The sequence below is a fragment of the Jaculus jaculus genome, chromosome 19, assembly GCF_020740685.1.
Source record: "Jaculus jaculus isolate mJacJac1 chromosome 19, mJacJac1.mat.Y.cur, whole genome shotgun sequence".
In the NCBI taxonomy this organism is placed as follows: domain Eukaryota; kingdom Metazoa; phylum Chordata; class Mammalia; order Rodentia; family Dipodidae; genus Jaculus; species Jaculus jaculus.
In genome coordinates, this window is record NC_059120.1 from 38,821,084 (window position 1) to 38,840,977 (window position 19,894).

Genomic DNA, 19,894 nt, shown 5'->3' on the forward strand with positions numbered 1-19,894 from the left:
AAATACATATTGTTAGATTCTGTGTGGAATGAAGAAGGGATAGCAAAATCTTTATGACTTTACCTGTGTAACTGAGTTTATGGCTGGTCAAATTACCTTAATATGTATTCTCTATAGAAAAAAAGAAAAGAGTTACATAGAAAATAACATAAAGGCCGGGTGTGGTGGCGCATGCCTTTAATCCTATTACTCGGGAGGAAGAGGTAGGAGGATCACCATGAGTTCGAGGCCACCCTGAGACTCCATAGTGAATTCCAGGTCAGCCTGGGCTAGAGTGAGGCCCTACCTCAAAAAACAAAAAAGAAAAAATACTTTTGGGAATTTCAGGCAAGTGATAACAAGTAAAAATATCTTAGTTTGTGCTTAACAACAAATTTCTTTTTTTTTTTGAGTAAACAAGTCTTAAACTATTGTTAATGGTGCTTAAATAAACCTTTATTGAGGGTTGTATTAGAATGTAATCATCTCACTTGGATTGTTCTCATTAAAATTTGTGATTATGTTTTTGACATTTTGGATAGCAACTTCTCCAAGGATAGATGATGAGATTCCCCCTCCACTGCCTGAAAGGACACCAGAATCTTTTATTGTGTTGGAGGAGACTGGTGAGTATAGTTCAGTGAGTATAAAGGGTGCATATAACGACTCAGATCCCTCAGTGTTCTGTGTGCTACATATGAGCAACATGTTATTTCTAAAATAAAAAGAATAACATCACTCCTAAGAACTGGGCCATGTTTACTTTCTTCCAGAATGTTCACCAAGTGCTCTCACATCCTTACCTTCAGTTATGAAGACAAAAATTGCGACATCATTGGAATGGAGTGGAATGTCTGAATCAAAGATTGATGACTCTGTAAGACTTAGGCCAAGCAAGGTCAGGAACTTTGTTTCTGACTCTTCTTTCGTTCTTTATTTTTTCTGGGGGGGCAATTCAAGGTAGGGTCTCACTCTGGCCCAGGCTGACCTGGAATTCACTATACAGTCTCAGGGTGGCCTGGAACTATGGCGATCCTCCTACCTCTGCCTCCTGAGTGCTGGGATTACAGGTGTGCGCCACCACGCCCGGCTTTGTTTCTGACTCTTCTCGTTTGGATTTGACTAATAAGATTTTTTATAAAACTTAAAAAAAATATTTTACTTATTTATTTGAAAGAGAGAGAGAGGAAAGAGAGAGAGAAAGCTACAGAGACAGAATGGGCATACCAGGGCCTCTAGCCACTGCAAATGAATTCTAGACACATGCACCACCCTGTGAATCTGGCTTATTGTGGGTACTGGGGGATCACACCTGGGTCCTTTGGCTTTGCAGGCAAGCACCTCAACCACTAAACCATCTCTCCAGCCCTAAAAACCTGTTTTGACAGTTTCCATAATTATATATAATTAATCATGATAATTCCCTTCCTGTCCCCACTTTCCTCCTTTTTAAAAAAAATTTTTCTTTTGTTCATTTTTATTTATTTATTTGAGAGTGACAGACAAAGAGAGAAAGAGGCAGATAGATAGATAGATAGAGAATGGGTGCGCCAGGGCCTCTAGCCATTGCAAACCAACTCTAGAAGCATGCATGGGCATCTGACTTATGTGGGTTTTGAACCTGGGTCTTTAGGCTTTGCAGGCAAGTGCCTTAACCACTAAGTCATCTTTCCAGCTCACAAACAAGTTTTTTTTTTATTTTTTATTTTTATTTTTTTAATTTTTATTAGCATTTTCCATGATTATAAAAAAAATCCCATGTTAATTTCCTCCCTCCCCCCCACAATTTCCCCTTTGAAATTCCATTCTCCATCATATTACCTCCCCATCACAATCATTGTACTTACATACAAACAAGTTTTATTTCATATTTTTTTATTTTAAAATATTTTATTTTATTTTTTAAAATTTTTTGTTTATTTTTATTTATTTGAAAGTGACGGACAGAAAGAGAGAAACAGGCAGATAGAGAGAGACAGAATGGGCGTGCCAGGGCCTCGGCCACTGCAAATGAACTCCAGATGCGTGCGCCCCCTTGTGCATCTGGCTAACATGGGTCCTGGAGAATCAAGCCTCAAACCGGGGTCCTTAGGCTTCACAGGCAAGCGCTTAACTGCTAAGCCATCTCTCCAGCCTTAAAAATATTTTTATTTATTTATTTGAGAGAGGGAAAGAGGCTGAGCAAGTGAGCAAGAGACAGAATGGTGTGCCAGGGTTTCCAGCCGCTGAAAATGAACTCCAGATGCATACACCACCTTGTGCATCTGGCTTATATGGGTCCTGGGAAATCAAACCTGGGTCCTTAGGCTTCACAGATATGCATCTTAACTGCTAAGTCATCTCTCCAGGCCATTTCATGTTTTTTTAAAATGTTTATTTATTTATTTAGTTGAGAGAGAGTGAAAGCAAGAAAGAAGCAGGCAAAGAGATGGTGGGGGGGTGAGAATAGGCGTGCCAGGGCCTCCCTCTAGCCACTGCAAATAAATTCCAGACACATGTGCCACCTTGTGCATCTGGCTGTATGTGGGTACCGGGAAATCAAACTTGGGTCCTTAGGCTTTGCCAGCAAGTGCTGAGCCACTGAGCCATTTCTCCAGCCACCATGCTTTTTCTAGGAGGAGTGTGGTATGTTTGAGTATATGGCCTGTGTACATATGTAAGCAGATGCATGTCTTCTGTGCACACTGACTGAGGCCAAAGGAGAGCATTGAATGTCCTCCTCTATTGCTATTCCACTTTATCTCCTTGAGGTGGGGTCTCTCACTGAGCTGGAGCTGCTGGTGTTCCAGTCGCACTGGCTGGCCAGTCAGCTGCAACAATTCTCCTGTCCTTGCCCCCCCCACCCCGTGCTGGGGTGGCCATGCCCAGCTTTTTTCACATGGCTACTGGGGATTGAAGTCAGGTCCTCAAGGTTGCATAAATGTTTTTACCCACCGAGCCATCTCCCTAGCCCTAACCCATACATTTTGCCACCTGTCATTCAATAAATACTAACAAGATATTAAATATAAAACCTGCTGGAAGATATGAGGGATAAGAAAGATGTATAAGGAAGATGTATAAGACACAAGGTTTAATTGTCTTTGTTGCTGAAAAAAAAACTCTTCAGTTACAATGCTGATAAGTTACAATTTTCATGTACTTATAACTCTTATCATTAATATTGTTAATAATATGTACACATATAGTGGTTTTATCTTAACTATAATAGCAAAGGACAATCAGCCCTTTTCCAATGTCATAGAGGAAATTACATCTTCAAATAAACTTTTGGAGAAATGTTCTAAATTAGAAAACAAGTCAGAAAGGGATCAATTTAGAACTGCCATTATATATAAATTATGGGGCTGGAGGGATGGCTTAGCAGTTAAGGCACTTGCCTGCAAAGCCAAAGGACCTCGGTTGGATTCCCCAAGGCCCATGTAAGCCAGATGCACAAGGGGGCACATGCATCTGGAGTTCGTTAGCAGTGGCTGGAGGCCCTGGTGCACCCATTCTCTCTCTCTCAAATAAATAAATAAAAATAAAGTTTAAAAAAGCTGTCTAAAAAAATTATGAGGGCTGGAGAGATGGCTTAGCAAGCAGTTAAGCGCTTGCCTGTGAAGCCTAACGACCCCGGTTTGAGGCTCAATTCCCCAGGACCCACGTTAGCCAGATGCATCTGCTGGAGTTCCTTTGCAGTGGCTGGAAGCCCTGGCACGCCCATTCTCTTTCTCTCTCTTTCTCTGTCTCTGTCTCTCTCTCTTTCTCTGCCTCTTTCTCTGTCTGCCATTCTCAAATAAATAAATAAAAATAAACAAACAAAAAATTTTAAAAAGAATTATGATTTGTGACAAAACCAAAAGTTCTATATTTTTAAAAATTATGAAAATTGGGGTTATTAGTGGATAAAGTGCTCAAGCCAGAATACTCAAGTTCAATCCCCAGACTCCACATACAAGGCTAAAAGCTGGCCTGGGAAGATTGCTCAGTGCTTAAGTCACTTGCCTGCAAAGCCTGGGAGCCTGAGTTTGATTCCCTGGTATCCACATAAAGCCAGATACACAAAATAGTGTTCATTTGCAGTGGCGAGAGAACTTGGAGTACCTATTCTTTCCCTCCTTCTCTCTCTCTCTTTCTGCTTGCAAATAAATAAAAACATTTTAAAAGGCTAGGCATGGTGGCCACTTGAGAGAGGGATTGCCGTGAGTTTGGGGCCAACCTGAGACTACTTAGTGAATTCCATGTCAGCCTGGACTAGAATAAGATGCTACTGTGAAAAAAAAAAAAAAGCTAGAAGCTGTGTTGAGCTGCTATAATCATAGAACACTGATGCTCACAGCGAGATAGGAGGCAAACACAGGAGAATTTTCCAGAAAGCTCATGGTGAGCACAAGGAACAGCAGAGCAAGAATCCAGAGAACCCCTGCCTTAAATGAGGTAGAAGGGCACAGGACTAACCCAACAATTGTCTCTTGACCTCCACACAGGTACCATGACACTTTGTGTCCACACTGTCATACACAAACATGCACATACATGCAAACACATGGAACAAACTAAACACACAAATCTGTGAAAATCATTGAGTTAAAAATGCCTTTTTCGCTGGGCATGGTGGCACACCCCTTTAATCCCAGCACTCGGGAGGCAGAGGTAGGAGGATTGCTGTGAGTTCAAGGCCACCCTGAGACTCCATAGTGAATTCCAGGTCAGCCTGGTCTAGAGTAAGACGCTACCTCAAAAAAACAGAAAAAAAAGCGCCTTTTTTCAAAATCCAGCACACTGATGAAGAAAAATATCCCTCTTGTATATGAAATTCAACTTTGTGGGGCTAGAGAGATGGCTCATTGGTTAAAGGTGCTTGCTTACAAAATCTGATGAGCCAGGTTCAATTCCCCAGTACCCACGTAAAGTCAGATGCACACAATAGCACATGCATCTGGAGATGTTCTGGCTCACCCACACTTATCTCTCTTCCTTCATAAATAAATAAAAAATTTAAAAAGATGCATTCTTTAAAAAAGAAGAAATATAGCCAGGCATGGTGGTGCACGGTTTTGATCCTAGCACTCGAGAGGCAGAGGTAGGATCGCTGTGAGTTTGAGGCCACCCTGAGACTTCATAGTGAATTCCAGGTCAGCCTGGCCTAGAGTGAGACCCTACATCGAAGAAAAGAGAAGAAATACAATTCTGTGTATGTGTGCACATGTGTGCTGGTCCGGTATGTGTGTGGGTGCACCTACACATGTATGCATGTACTTGTGCAGACTAGTTCCTCAGGAATGGTCCTTCTTCCTCTTCCTCCTCCTCCACTTCCTTTTATTCAGATTACAAGCATGTCATCATGCCCAGCTTCATTTATTTATTTATTTTTGGTTTTTCGAGGTAGGGTCTCACTCTGGCTCAGGCTGACCTGGAATTCACTATGTAGTCTCAGGGTGGCCTCGAACTCTCAGAGATCCTCCTACCTCTGCCTCCCGAGTGCTGGGATTAAAGGCGTGCGCCACCACGCCCGGCTCTTTCATTTATTTTTAATGGTGGGTTTAAGGGATTGAAGCAGGTCCTCTTGCTTGTAAGGCAAGCACTTTACCAACTGAGCCATCTTCCTATCTCCATTCTCCACAATTTTCCAAGATAGCATTTGTTATTTTGAATTTGTATAATGTATGTACATATTATTCTCTCATTTTTTTCTTTTCTCTTTTTCTTTTAGGGTGTAAAATTCCCAAGTCCCAAATCAGGTAAAACTCCATCTTGGTTTTAAATGACACATAGCCCTAGGAATGCATACTGTAAGAATAGCTCATGAAGTTTCGTGGAATTTACCTCAAGAGGACCCATGGTTCTTGTAATAGTTTTGCTATGTATTGACACATTTCTGAGTTTCCCATACTAAGAATTTCATTTTTTCATGTACAATGTAAAGGCAAGATCCTATGAAAGATTATTATTTTAGATAGGATCTTTTAAAATTGAATAGCTAAAGCCATCTAGAGCAAAAAAAAAAAAAAAAAAAAGCTGAATATATTGTATTACATGACTTTGAGATATACTACAGTCAGGTGTGGTGATTCATGCCTTTAATTCCAGAAATCAGAAGGCAGAGGCAGGAGGATCGCTGTGAGTTCAAGGCCACCTTGAGACTACATAGTGAATTCCAGGTCAGCCTGGGCTAGAGTGAGACCCTACTTCAGAAAAACAAAACAAAACACAAAAAGATAAACTATAGTAATCAAAATGACCTGATACTGGCATAAAAATAGACACACAAATGATAAGAACAGAACAGCGATCTAGAAGTAAGGCCAGCTGACTTTTGACAGTGGTGCTATGATATGCATGGGGAAAGGGATGACATTTTCAATAAATGATGCTGAGAAAATTGGGTCATTCTCCTGCAGAGGAATGAAAGTAGCAGATTCCTGTTGTTCATCAGCTGTGACTCAACTCAAAATATATCAAAGGTTTCCATGTAAGACCTGAAACTATGAAATTACTAGAAGAAAATAGGGAAAATGCTTCAGGATTTTTCAAAAATATATTTCACTTATTTATCTATTTATTTGAGAGAGAAAAAGAGGCAGAAAGAGAGAAAGAGGGAGGAAGAGAGTGGGCGCTCCAGGGCCTCTAGCCACTGCAAACAAACTCCAGATGCATGTGCCCCCTTGTGCATCTGGCTTATGTGGGTCCTGGGGAATCAAAACGGGATCCTTTGGCTTTGCAGGCAAGTACCTTAACCGCTAAAACATCTCTCTACCTCCATGCTTCAGGATTTTTGAAGGAGTTAGGTTTAAAGAAAAAAGAGGGCTGGAGAGATGGCGTAGTGGTTAAGGCATTTGCCTGTGAAGCCTAAGGACCCAGGTTTGATTCTCCAGTACCTGCATAAGCCAGATGCACAAGGTGAGACATGTATCTGGAGTTTGTTTGGCAGTGGTTGGAGGCCCTGGCATGAGCTCTCTCTCTCTTTCTCTATCAAATAAATAAATTAGTTTTTTTTTTTTTTTAAAGAAGATCAAGGGACTCAGGTTCTATTCCCTAGGACCCACATAAGCCAGAAACACAAGGTGGCGCATGCGTCTGGAATTTGTTTGCCATAGCTGGCATGCCCATTCTCATTTTCTCTCTCACAAATAAATGAGAATAAAAGAAAAGAGAAAAAAGATCTAGGGAGGGAACTATTTTAGAGAGAAAAAAAGACAAAAGCCAGATTTTACCTTTAGTCACTTTAGTCTACCTTTGGGGGCCCTGTTAACCCTAAACTGCCACCCCCAGGAGGCAACCCTAGCTGCTAGTAGGGAACTGTGGCAATGACCAATCTGGCCTCTTGGAGCTGAATGGAGTTATTGGGTGTGGCAGCTGGGGTAGCCCTCCAGTGAGCTCTCTAAGGGATTCTGAAAATGTATTTGGGATAGTGTGGGAAGAAAGTCTTGGATAAAGATGCTGGTAAGAAAGAATAAAAGCAAGAGGAGTCAGGGAGAAATGGGCACTGAGCAAACTGGGGCTCAGAAGAGTCTTTAGGGTTCCTATCCTCATAGACTTTCAGGCCTTGGAGGGCAACCAAGGTAGCCCAAGTAGATGGAGTTCAATTGTCATAGGACCATCTTAGTGTGGAATGATCTCTGAATTTCCAGGCAATGCACCAGAAATGATATGAAAATTTGGACTGTATTTGAGAGCAAAAAGCCATTCTCAGCTTTTGGTTGGGCTTTAAGCCATAAGTTAGGGTACCAGACTGTCATGATCACACAAAATTTAAAGTCAGTGGCCTCCAGATTCTTTCTTATGAATTAAAAGAATGAAATCCATAGACCAAAGAGGTAAAGTTTAGAAAAATTAACATATATATATTTGAGAAAGAGAGAGATGAGAGAATGGGTACTCCAGGGCCTCTTGGCACTGCAAATTAACTCCAGAATATATACTACTTTGTGCATCTGGCTTTATGTGGATACTGGGGAATTGAGCCATTAGGATTTGCAAGCAAGCATCTTTAACTGGTGAGCCATCTCTCCAGCCCCCAAAGTATTTTATTGACAATTTTTATACATTTGTATGTATTTTGAATATATATTTTCCCCATTACCTTCTTACCACTCCCACAGTCCCCTTCTACTAAATCCCTTCTTTTCCCCAACTAGTTCTGCCTTTCATATTTCTACTTTCTACTTTTTCCTTTCTCTCTTTGTGTCTCACACATTTAATTAGGGTTACTTACATGAGCATGGGTGGGGACTATTTACAGAGTACATGAAACTCACCTGTGGCTACTTCACTAATGAAAATGTCTCCCACTCTCCTACCAACTGTTAAACAATAATCACTCAGGAAGGGATGGGGTTCTATCCTTCCTCTTCTTCCACACTTGACAGAATATTGTTGGACTAAATATTGTGCAGGTAACCACAGTCACTGTAAGGTCATGAAAGCAACGGCCACATCATGAAATGGACTAGAGTCTTGAGGTTCTGGCCATTGTTCAAATAATTTTTAATTTGGTGACTAAAGTTGGAAAAAAGTTGCACAAATCCAAGTAGTCCTGACTTACAGCTTTTAACTAGAGGAGTTTTTTTCTTTGTTGTATACTTTTCTAATTATAGATCAGGATTGTTCTTCCCCACCACCTCCACTTCCAGAAAGAACCCTGGAGTCCTTCCTTCTTGCTAATGAAGACTGTAAGTTGGTAATACTTTATCTCAAAAATAAGTTATAAATATGACACATTCTGGGTATAGTGGCCCATGCCTTCCAGTACTTGCAAGGCTGAGGTAGGAGGACTGCTTGAGTTCAAAGCCAGCCTGGGCTACAGACTGAGATCCTGGCTCAAAACAACAACAACAACAAAATGTTAAAGGGTTAACAATAAGCTGGGCATGGTGATATTCAGGAAATGGAGGCAGGAGGACCAAGAGTTCAATGTCACCCTAGACTACATAGTGAGTTTGAGGCCTGCCTGGGCCCCAATCTTTATTTATCTATTTTTGTTGTTGTTTTTTTGAGGCAGGGTCTCACTCTAGCCTACGCTGACCTGGAATTCAATAATAATGTTATTATTATTATTTAACAATGAAGTAAGACCTACATGGAAAAGGTACAAAAAAAAATGGTTGAACAACATAAAATAACACATTTTATGTATTTAAGAGAGAAAGAATGAGGCAGATAGAGAATGGGCATGCCAGAGCCTCTAGCCACTGCAGATGAACCCGAGGACACATGTGCCACCATGTGCATCTGGCTTAGGTGAGTACTGGGGAATCAAACCTGGGTCCTGAGGGTTCACAGGCAAGCACCATAACTGGTAAGCCATCTCAGCATCCCAAAAGAATACATTTGTTTATTTATTTAATTTTTTAGAGGTAGGGTCTCACTCTAGCCCATGCTGACCTGAAACTCACTATGTAGTCTCAGGGTGGCCTGGAACTCACGGTGATCCTCCTACCTCTTCCTCTTGAGTGCTGGGATTAAAGGCATGTGCCACCATGCCTGGCCCAAAAGAATACATTTTAAAGCCCACAGTGTCTAATGAAAGTAATGCCTATGGGCTGGAGAGATGGCTTAGCGGTTAAGCGCTTGCCTGTGAAGCCTAAGGACCCCGGTTCGAGGCTCGATTCCCCAGGACCCAAGTTAGCCAGATGCACAAGGGGGCGCATGTGTCTGGAGTTCGTTTGCAGAAGCTGGAAGCCCTGGCACGCCCATTCTCTCCCTCTTCCGCTGTCTTTCTCTCTGTGTCTGTTGCTCTCAAATAAATAAATAAAAAATGAACAAACAAATATTAAAAAAAAAACCTTAAAAAAAAAGAAAGTAATGCCTAAAAAGGCCAAGAATTACTAATTATACAAGTGTATTTAACCTATACAACAAAACACTTTTTTTAAAGGTATTCAGGCCCAATCTATAGAAATTCATCCTCCTTGCTATCCTGAGACCATGAAAAATACAACATCTTCCAAACAAACATTGAAGACTCCTGGAAAGAGTTTCACAAGAAGTAAGGTAAAGGACAATGATGGAGGTTTAGAAAACATTCCAGAGTTTTCCTTATGGCAGGTTCTCCCTCTATGGCATTAAGATTGAAAATTACGGCATGGGGGTGAGGAAAAAAGATTTAAAATTAAACATCTTTACTAAACTGAGTTTTGATCTCAAACAATTAAAAGTAATAGAAAGTGCCAGGTGTCGTGGCACACGTCTTTAATCCCAGCACTTTGGAGGCAGAGGTAAGAGGATTGCCGTGTGTTCAAGTCCACCCCGAGACTACACTGTGAATTACAGGTCAGCCTGAGCAACAGCAAGACCCTACCTTTACAAACAAACAAAAATTTAATAGAAAGAAACCACTACATTAAGAATTCACAGCTAGGCATGGTAGCATAAGCTTTAATCCCTGCACTCAGGAGGCTGAGGTAGGAGGATAACTCTTGAGTTCAAGGGCAACCAGGGCTACAAAGTGAATTACAGGTCAGCCCGGGTTAAAGTGAGGCCATTCCTCAAAAGACAGCAAGAGAGCCAGGCGAGGTGGTGCATGCCTTTAATTCCAGCACTCTGGAGGCAGAGGTAGAAGGAACATTGTGAGTTCAAGGCCACCCTAAGACTACATAGTGAATTCCAGGTCAGCCTGGGCTACAGTGAGAGCCTACCTCGAAAAAACAAAAAAGGAAAAGAAAGAGAGAGAGAGAGAGGTCCAGGCATAGTGGTACACACCTTTAATCCCAGCACTCAGAAGGCAGAGAGGTAGGAGGATTGCCGTGAGTTTAAGACCATCTTGAGATTACAATACTGAAATCCAGGTAAACCTGGGATAGAGCAAGACTTGACCTTGGAAAACCAAACCAAACAAAACAAAACAAGAAGAAAGAAAAAGAAGGAAGGAAGGAAGATGGAAGATAGAAAATGAACAAGTTGGAGGAAAAAAAATACTACAACTGAAAAACCAGTAACTGGCATCATAGCCATAAGGGTGTTTGTCTAATATATTAAGAATTTCTATAATTTCATAAAAAATAGTAACCCTAAAATTAAACAGACAAAAACACATGACCAAAAAATATGACCAGGCAAGGCGTGGTGCACGCCTTTAATCTCAGCACTCAGAGGCAGAGGTAGGAGGATCACCATGAGTTCAAGGCCACCCTGAGACTACATAGTGAGTTCCAGGTCAGCCTGAGCTAGAGTGAAACCCCACCTTGGAAAAAAAGCATATATATTCATACACACACACACACACATACAGATATATATATATGTATATATATACAGATATATATATATCTGTATATACACACACACACAGATATATATATATGTATATATATACAGATATATATATATCTGTATGTGTGTGTGTGTGTGTATATGTATTTTACCAGATAGTTCAAAGAAGATAAAATAAGTATGGTTTAACCATTAAACATGTGCTATGCTCAAACTTACTCATAATAAGAGAAAACCCAGCAGGGTGGTGGCATATACCTCTTTAATCATAGCACTCCAAGGCAGAGATAGGAGGATGACTATGAGTTCCAGGCCAGCCTGAGCTACAGTGAGGTTATGCCTAAAAAAAAAAAAAATAAAAAAAAAGAGAGGGGGGAGAGAGAGAGAGAAGAAGCAAAGCAGGAGAAGTGGGGGGGGGGGAGACTGATTACCATAAAGGTGGCCAAGGACACAGGTTTGTTGGAAGGAAGAAGCAGCATGGCTAACAATATGGTTTTAGTAAGAGCTAGAGAATATGATAGGCAAACACTCTTTTTTTTTTTTTTGAGGTAGGGTTTCACTCTAGCTCAGGTTCTCCTGGAATTCACTATGTAGTCTCAGGGTGACCTTGAACTCACGGTGATCCTCCTACCTCTGCCTCCCTAGTGCTGGGATTAAAGGCATGCACCACCGCCTGGTTGGCAAACATTCTTTTTTTAATTTTTTTTTGTTTATTTTTATTTGAGAACGACAAAGAGAGAAAGAGGTAGAGAGAGAGAGAGAGAGAGAGAGAGAGAGAGAGAGAGAGAGAGAGAGAGAATGGGCGCACCAGGGCTTCCAGCCACTGCTAAACGAACTCGAGGCGCGTGCGCCCCCTTGTGCATCTGGCTAACGTGGGTCTTGGGGAACGAAGCCTCGAACGAGGGTCCTTAGGCTTCACAGGCAAGCGCTTAACCGCTAAGCCATCTCTCCAGCCCTGGCAAACATTCTTGATTAGAATACATTATTTCTAAATGTGTACTTAGGAATGTATATATAAAGATACTGACATTGGCTGGGTGTGGTAGTGCCTGACATTGATCCCAGTGGAGGAAGAGGTAAGAAGAATGTTTGCTTGCTGTGATTTAAAGCCAGCCAGGGACTACAGAGTAAGTTCTGGGTCAGCCTGGGCTAGAGTGAGTGAGACTCTACCTTGAAAAAAACAAAATAATAAATAAATAAATAAAGATACTGACATTGATAAAAATAGAAGTGAATTTTGTACTGAATTAAAAATGGTAGGGCTCAGGCTGTTCTTAAGGAAAGTACTCCTTTAAAGTTTAAGTCTATTTCTATTTGACTAAAGTATTTTGAATTTTACAAGAAAAAAATAATTTTTCTTTTCTTCACTTTTGTAGAGTTTAAAACTTTTGCGAAACGTCAAAAAGAGTAAGTTTCTTTGTGGTTATTTAAAAAATGTATATATCATTTTTACAAATAAATAAATTTTATCTATGTTATTACCCTGTGAAAAAATTAGTAATATCATTCCTAAACAATCTCATTAGGTTCTTATGGATCAAACAGTCACTTCTAGGTCTTGCATTTTGCTGGGCTACACAATGCTGACAATGGGAAGGGTTTTCTGTTTATAATTACAATTTGTACAGTGTTTGGTATTTCAACCCATACTAAATGCTTAGATCCAAACATACTGTTTAAAACTGTTCACAGTCTAACCTTAAATATATTTTCTTTGAGAATACTCACAGCAAAGCATATTGTGAAACAAATGTGTTGGTAGAATAAAATAAGCAAAGCATTGACAGATTCCTGTTTTTACCAAGCATTATTACCAGTAAAAGTCTGTTGCTTACTATTCTGCTATATTACAATTAAAATGAAACCCATGCCGGGCGTGGTGGTGCATGCCTTTAATCCCAGCACTAGGGAGGCAGAGGTAGGAGGATCACCGTGAGTTCAAGGCCACCCTGAGACTACATAGTGAATTCCAGGTCAGCCTGAGCCAGAGTGAGACCCTACCTCGAAAAACCAAAAATAAAAAAATAAATAAAATAAAATAAAATGAAACCCATGCCAGGCATGGTGGCACATACCTTTAATCCCAGCACTTGGGAGGCAGAGGTGAGGATCGCCATGAGTTCCAGGCCACCCTGAGATGACATAGTGAATTGTAGGTCAGCCTGGGCTAGAGTGAGACACTACCTTGAAACTCACCACACCAAAAAAATGAAACCCATAACACATGATAGTATGCTTCTAGTAACTTTTATTTACTTGGTTTATCATGAAGGATTAAACCGTTGTTGATAGTATACTGGCACTGTATGGAAGGACCAAGAACACTGAGGAAACTTATTTAAAGTCTAGTCTATGTAAGAAGACTTATAACAGTGTTATTCTTCTGGGCTTCCACTTTATTTCTCCATTCATAAAATAAAGATTCACAATAGTTTGCTATTGCTACCATCACATTGGATTTCTGAGATGAACTGATTTTTCATCAGTGAAAATGTGGCCTTCCCCCTAACATTAATCAAAGGAGAATTTAAACATGTCAAAAAGATATGATGTTGGTATACTTTCTGTGACAAGATACCTGACAAGAAGCAACTCAAGGGAGAAAGGTTTGATTTCAGTTTATAGCTTGGGCGGATGCCACCTATTCATCGCAGCAGGAAAGCAGATGCCCCAGTCAAGAAGCCATAAATGTGCCCAGCGCTTTCTCCTTTCCATTCTGGCACGGACCCCGGCCCATGGGTTGCTGCCACCACTAGTTAGGGTGGGCCTTCCATCTCAATTAGCCTAATCTAGAAATTCTCTCACAGACATGCCCAGAGATTTGATTACTAGGTGAGTCTAGAGCCATTTGATTACTAGGTGAGTCTAGAGCCAATCAAGCCAATCAATGGAGATTAACCACACAGTTGGTAAATAGGAAACAAAGAAATGAGTGATTTGAGTAATCAAAGGTGTATTTTACTAAGGTTGGCTTATGAAACATTCAGCTTTCTTTCTAAATGCAACAACATCTGGGGATATCAAATAAACAAACACACCTCAGACACATTTATATTGGGGCAGCCTTAGGATATGATGGGGCTTTTAGAGACTGAATCTTATTTTTATTTAAGAGTTCTTTGGTCATTCTTGGAATCTAGGCTGGACTCTTATTTCCATTTTATTCAGCCTTTCTGATCCTGTGTTTTTTTGTCACTAGGTGAAAGGTAGTATCTAGCCCCAGATTGCCCTGAAGCTTCAGACTTAACTGCTCATACTTGCACATATGTCCTCTGCCCCTTCCAGTGGCTCATGACTCCAGAGTGCCCTGTGTTCTTTCTGATGTCTGGATTTTTTATGGTCTGTAGTTTAAGTTTCTAATGAAAGCAGTATTTTTAACTATTGCTTAAAGCTGGCATATATGGCTAGGATTATTCATTCATTCAGTGAATACTTGTTGAGGGCCTTCCATATACCAGACCGTGTGTAAGGCACTTGGTATTTGATGGTGAACAGGAAAGATACTGGTCTGAAGGCTTCTGTGTAACTTAAGTCAATAAATAAATATTAACAAGTAAGTTCACAAACATATACATAATACCGCTGAAAAGTGCTTTTGAGAATAATTATAGCCAGGCATCATGGGTGCCCACCTTTAATCCCAGCACTTGGGAGGCAGAGGTAGTAGGATTGCTGTGAGTTTGAGGTCAACCTGAGACTATATAGTGAATTCCAGGTCAGCCTGAACTAGAGTGAGACCTTACCGTAAAATACAAAAAAAAAAAAAAAAAAAAAGGCTGGTAAGAAGGCTTAGGAGTTAAAGTGCTTACCCTCAAAGCCAAAGGACCCAAGTTTGATTCCCTAGGGCCCATGTAAGCCAGATGCACATGGTGGCGCATGTATCTGGAGATCGTTTGCAATAGCTGGATGCCCTAGCATGCCCATTCTCTCTCTTCCTCTTTCCTCTCAAATAAATAAAAATACAATTAAAAAAAAGTAATTATGTGATCATAAAAAAGTAAAATGAGGCTAGAAAGATAAGGGGAGTAGTAGTTACATTCTTATAGGTCATGTTATATAGCTTATTCTAAATGCAATGAGAAACCATGAAAGGGTTTTACATAGAGATGTTGCACACTCTGTTTTTTTTTTTTTAATTTTTATTAACATTTTCCATGATTATAAAATATATCCCATGGTAATTCCCTCCCTCCCCACCCCCACACTTTCCCGTTTGAAATTCCATTCTCCATCATATTACCTCCCCATTACAATCATTGTAATTACATATATACAATATCAACCTATTAAGTATCCTCCTCCCTTCCTTTCTCTACCCTTTATGTCTCCTTTTTAACTTACTGGCCTCTGCTACTAAGTATTTTCATTCTCACGCAGAAGCCCAGTCATCTGTAGCTAGGATCCACATATGAGAGAGAACATGTGGCGCTTGGCTTTCTGGGTCTGGGTTACCTCACTTAGTATAATACTTTCCAGGTCCATCCATTTTTCTGCAAATTTCATAACTTCATTTTTCTTTACCGCTGAGTAGAACTCCATTGTATAAATGTGCCACATCTTCATTATCCACTCATCTGTTGAGGGACATCTAGGCTGGTTCCATTTCCCAGCTATTATAAATTGAGCAGCACGCTCTGTTTTATAAAAGGACCATCATGGCCATGGTATGGAGAATGAATTATAAGTGACAAGAGTTGAAGCTGTTAAACATAATGGCCAATACCAACTGTTAGTGGGAAATGTTTAATTGCTCAGAAATGCTGTAGTTTCAAGTGACAGAAAACCCAACTGGAGCTGACTTGAGCAGAGAAGAGGAATTTATTGGCTTTTAACCAATGGTTCAAATGATATCAACAGGCTCTAATTGTCCCATATCTGTCAGCTTTGTTTTAGTCTACTACCTTACTCATAGGTGGGCTTTTCCATGTAGTTTCAGGCTTATGATGGAAAACAAATAGCTATTTCCTGGTTGCTTAAGCAATAGTCTGACATTCATTGCTAATTGAGGCTGCTGGTGTTAGCTTGTTTGTTTGCCTAAGCCTGAACCAGTTCTTTATTTTTCCCATTTTTTAAAAATTTATTTTTATTTACTTATTTAAGAGCAACAGACAGAGAGAAAGAGAGAGAGAGAGAAAGAGAGAGAGAGAGAATGGGAACGCCAGGGCCTCCAGCCACTGCAAATGAACTCCAGATGTATGCGCCCCCTTGTGCATCTGGCTAACGTGGGTCCTGGGGAATTCCTCAAACCAGGCTCCTTAGGCTTCACAGGCAAGTGCTTAACCGCTAAGCCAGCTCTCCAGCCCCCAATTCTTTTTTTTTTTAAATTTGTTTCATTTTTATTTATTTGAGTGTGACAGAGAGAGAGAGAGAGAGAGAGAGAATGGGCGTGCCAGGGCTTCCAGCCACTGCTAACGAACTCCAGATGCGTGCACCCCCTTGTGCATCTGGCTAACGTGGGTCCTGGGAAATCGAGCCTCAAACCAGGGTCCTTAGGCTTCATAGGCAAGCGCTAAGACATCTCTCCAGCCCCCAATTATTTTTTATATATTTATTTTATGAATTTTTTCTATTTAGAGGAAGGAGCAGAAAGAGGAGATTTTATTTTTTAGAGAGAGCAAGAGAGAGGATTGGCTCTCAGCACTGCAATAGAACTCCAGACGCTTGCGTCACCTAGTGAGAATGTGTGACCTTGCGCTTGCTTTACCTTTGTGCGTCTGGCTTACATGGGATCTGTAGCGTCAAACATGGGTCCTTAGGATTCGCAGGCAAGCACTTTAACCGCTATGCCATCTCTCCAGCCTTGAACCAATTCTTTTATTTATTTATTTTTAAATTTATTTTATTTTATTTTATTTATTTATTTGGTTTTTCAAGGTTGGGTTTCACTCTAGTCCAGGCTGACCTGAATTTCACTATGTAGTCTTGGGGTGACTCTGAACTTACAGGGATCCTTCTACCTCTGCCTCCAGAGCACTGGGATTAAAGGCTTGTGTCATCACGCACAGCTTTTTTTTTTTTTTTTTTTTTTTGAGATATGTCCTTGCTCTAGCCCCAGGTTGACCTGAATGAAATTCACTATGTAGTCTAAGGCTGGCCTCAAACTCATAGTGATCCTTCTACCTTGGCCTCCTGAGTGCCGGGACATCAGGCCCAGCACCTGAACTAATTCTTAACAGTATATTCAATGTTCTGCTTAGGCAGGATAGTGTTGTGCCTTATATTCAGCCATGGTTACATGTGAACACTGATTCATCAGTAATGATGTCAGACCACATAATGTAACAATGAAAATTAGCCTGTTATTAGATCTAAAGGTAGAAATAGGTCTACTTGAAGTGTGTATACTGAAAATTGGGGAAGGATGGAGAAGAGGAAATGCATGTTGGGCAGTCAGTATAAAATATCTGAGACAAACCAATATGAAAAATATTAGTTCTTGCTGGGCATGGTGGTGCATGCCTTTAATCCCAGCACTTAGGAGGCAGAGGTAGGAGGATTGCTGTAAGTTCAAGGCCAGCCTGATACTACATAGTGAATTCCAGGTCAGCCTGGGCTAGAATGAGACCTTCCCTCAAGCAATAACAAAAAACCCTGTTAGTTCTCTCTAGTATATGTGTGCAGAATAGTTTTCTCCTTTGTAAAAAAAAAATAGTATGTCCCTCTGGGACACTTCTGTCTTTCTGAGGAATTAGAACAACGCTCTGCTAACATGCAGTGTAAAGATCATGGACATCTCCTTCTTCATGTTCTTCTACTTTGTATTCCTGTCTGTCCTTAGTGCCTAGCCATTACTTGGCACCAAATCAGTATTCAGTAAATATACATTTAATTGGAAATGACTGAAATCTACTATGTATTCTAGTGATTCAGACTTGAGTATCTGCTGGAGGGAAAGATGTTTCTAGAGCACAAATATTAAGTATGTATGTGCAAACACATATATGCAGTTCCCACACTGCCTTTTAACATGCTGAGAACAAAAACGAGGATATTTAGCATTTTGTTTCAGTTATGCGGTTTGTGAGAAACTATATTCAAACCTGAAATTATCTTTATTTACTGCAAGACCATGCATATAGAAAATGTCGATCAAATTTTTATAGGGTTCTTTTGAAAACTGGGTAGAAACTCATACATGTATAATATATTAAGGTACTAGGAAAGCAAATACATTTTTTTTAGATCTACAGAGAAGTAACTAAAATAGCAAATCAAGCAGACTGACAGTACTTTTAGGAGACCATAGACCTAAATTAGAATCATCTATAATAAGAAAAAATAGTAGCTACAAGTAAAGAAATTCCATGAGTAGAGGATAATGTTATATGTTCTATAGCTGGTCAGAGTACAAAGAAAGTCCAAAACCAAAATTTGAGTCCTAAAAGTAGTGGATTCATGATACAATATTCCTTTGGCAATTTTCTTTAGTTTTGGGATTTACTATATCATCAGCTTGCAAGAAAGGAAACCTTGCTAGGCATGGTGGCTTATGCCTGTAGGAGGCTGAGGCATAAGGATTATCACAGTTCAAGGCCAGTCTGGGCTACAGAGTGATTTACAGGAAGAGAGGAGAGGAGAGGGGAGGGGAGGGGAGGGGAGAGGAGAGGAGAGTGGGAGAGTCAAGAGAAAAAGACCCTAAAATATAGAAATAAAAAGAATATTTTATTGTCATCCCATGTTTTGAATTTTTTTTTAAAAGTTTACTGTAAAATACCATTGGTTAGGTCTGGAGAGATTGCTTAATGGTCAAGGCGCTTGCCTGCAAAGCCAAAGTGCCCAAATTCTATTCCCTAGTACCCACCTAATAAACCAGATGTACAAGGTAGCACCTGCATCTGGAGTTTGATTGCAGAGGCTGGAGGCCCTGGCATACCCATACTCTCTCTCTCTCTCTTCCTCTTTCTTAAATAAATAAATAAATAAATAAATAAATAAATAAATAAATAAATAAAACCATTGATCAAATCAGTAATATAGCAAAATAATAACATCATTAGTGTCACAACATTGATTACTCCCCTCCCCACAAATCCTAACATTAGCTGGACATCCTTCTTGGCCCTAAGTTTATGAGACCTAAGTCCTGAGACTGAAGACCTCAAAATCCAGAATTTTCTTCCCAGCCCCAAATCCTGAGACTTCCTGGTTTACCAATGGTTGTAGTTTTATTTCCTTTCTCTAAACTGAGCTAGCACTAATTGCCTCTACCTTTATTTATGATCAGTCTTGTAGTGCTTTGGTATCAACCTGTATTTTAACATTTGACATTGACATTTTTTTTGGAATACTAATTTAATTTTAATTATGGAATTAAACAGTAACTTAAGTTCATCTTCATTATTTCTCCAATACTTTTTCTTTTCTTTTGATTACAGGTATCTGTAATTCTTCCCCACCAAAAACATCTGCAGAATTTGTTCAGCCAAACTCTAGCAACTTTCTGAATTTTGGTATGTGCATTATTTTATAGTAGAGTTAAAATGTATGTAAATTATGTCATTTATAGTATAAGAGATACAACTTTAAATATGTTTTACGATTGCATGCATAGGTACTTATACTCATTTATGTGCTTCTTTTTATTTTTAACATCAGCTACATTTATTTATTTGCAAGCAGAGAGAGATAGAAGGCAGTGAAAATGGCATGTTAGGACCTCCAGCCACTGCAAATGAACTTCAAATGCACACTGTCCTTGGTGCTTCTGGCTTTATGTGGGTCC

At 40.0% G+C, this 19,894-nt stretch overlaps 1 protein-coding gene across 1 annotated transcript in view; it reads left to right on the top strand.

The window, feature by feature from the left end:
* Window positions 1-19,894, top strand: part of Ptpn22 (protein tyrosine phosphatase non-receptor type 22) — a 66,239-nt gene that overhangs the window by 37,939 nt on the left and 8,406 nt on the right. Inside the window, exons 14-20 of the mRNA XM_045138796.1 lie at window positions 522-605; window positions 753-877; window positions 5,675-5,702; window positions 8,559-8,633; window positions 9,839-9,954; window positions 12,549-12,579; window positions 19,548-19,622. Of these exons, the coding sequence (XP_044994731.1) occupies window positions 522-605; window positions 753-877; window positions 5,675-5,702; window positions 8,559-8,633; window positions 9,839-9,954; window positions 12,549-12,579; window positions 19,548-19,622 (534 nt within the window). The remainder of the gene's footprint in view (window positions 1-521; window positions 606-752; window positions 878-5,674; window positions 5,703-8,558; window positions 8,634-9,838; window positions 9,955-12,548; window positions 12,580-19,547; window positions 19,623-19,894) is intronic.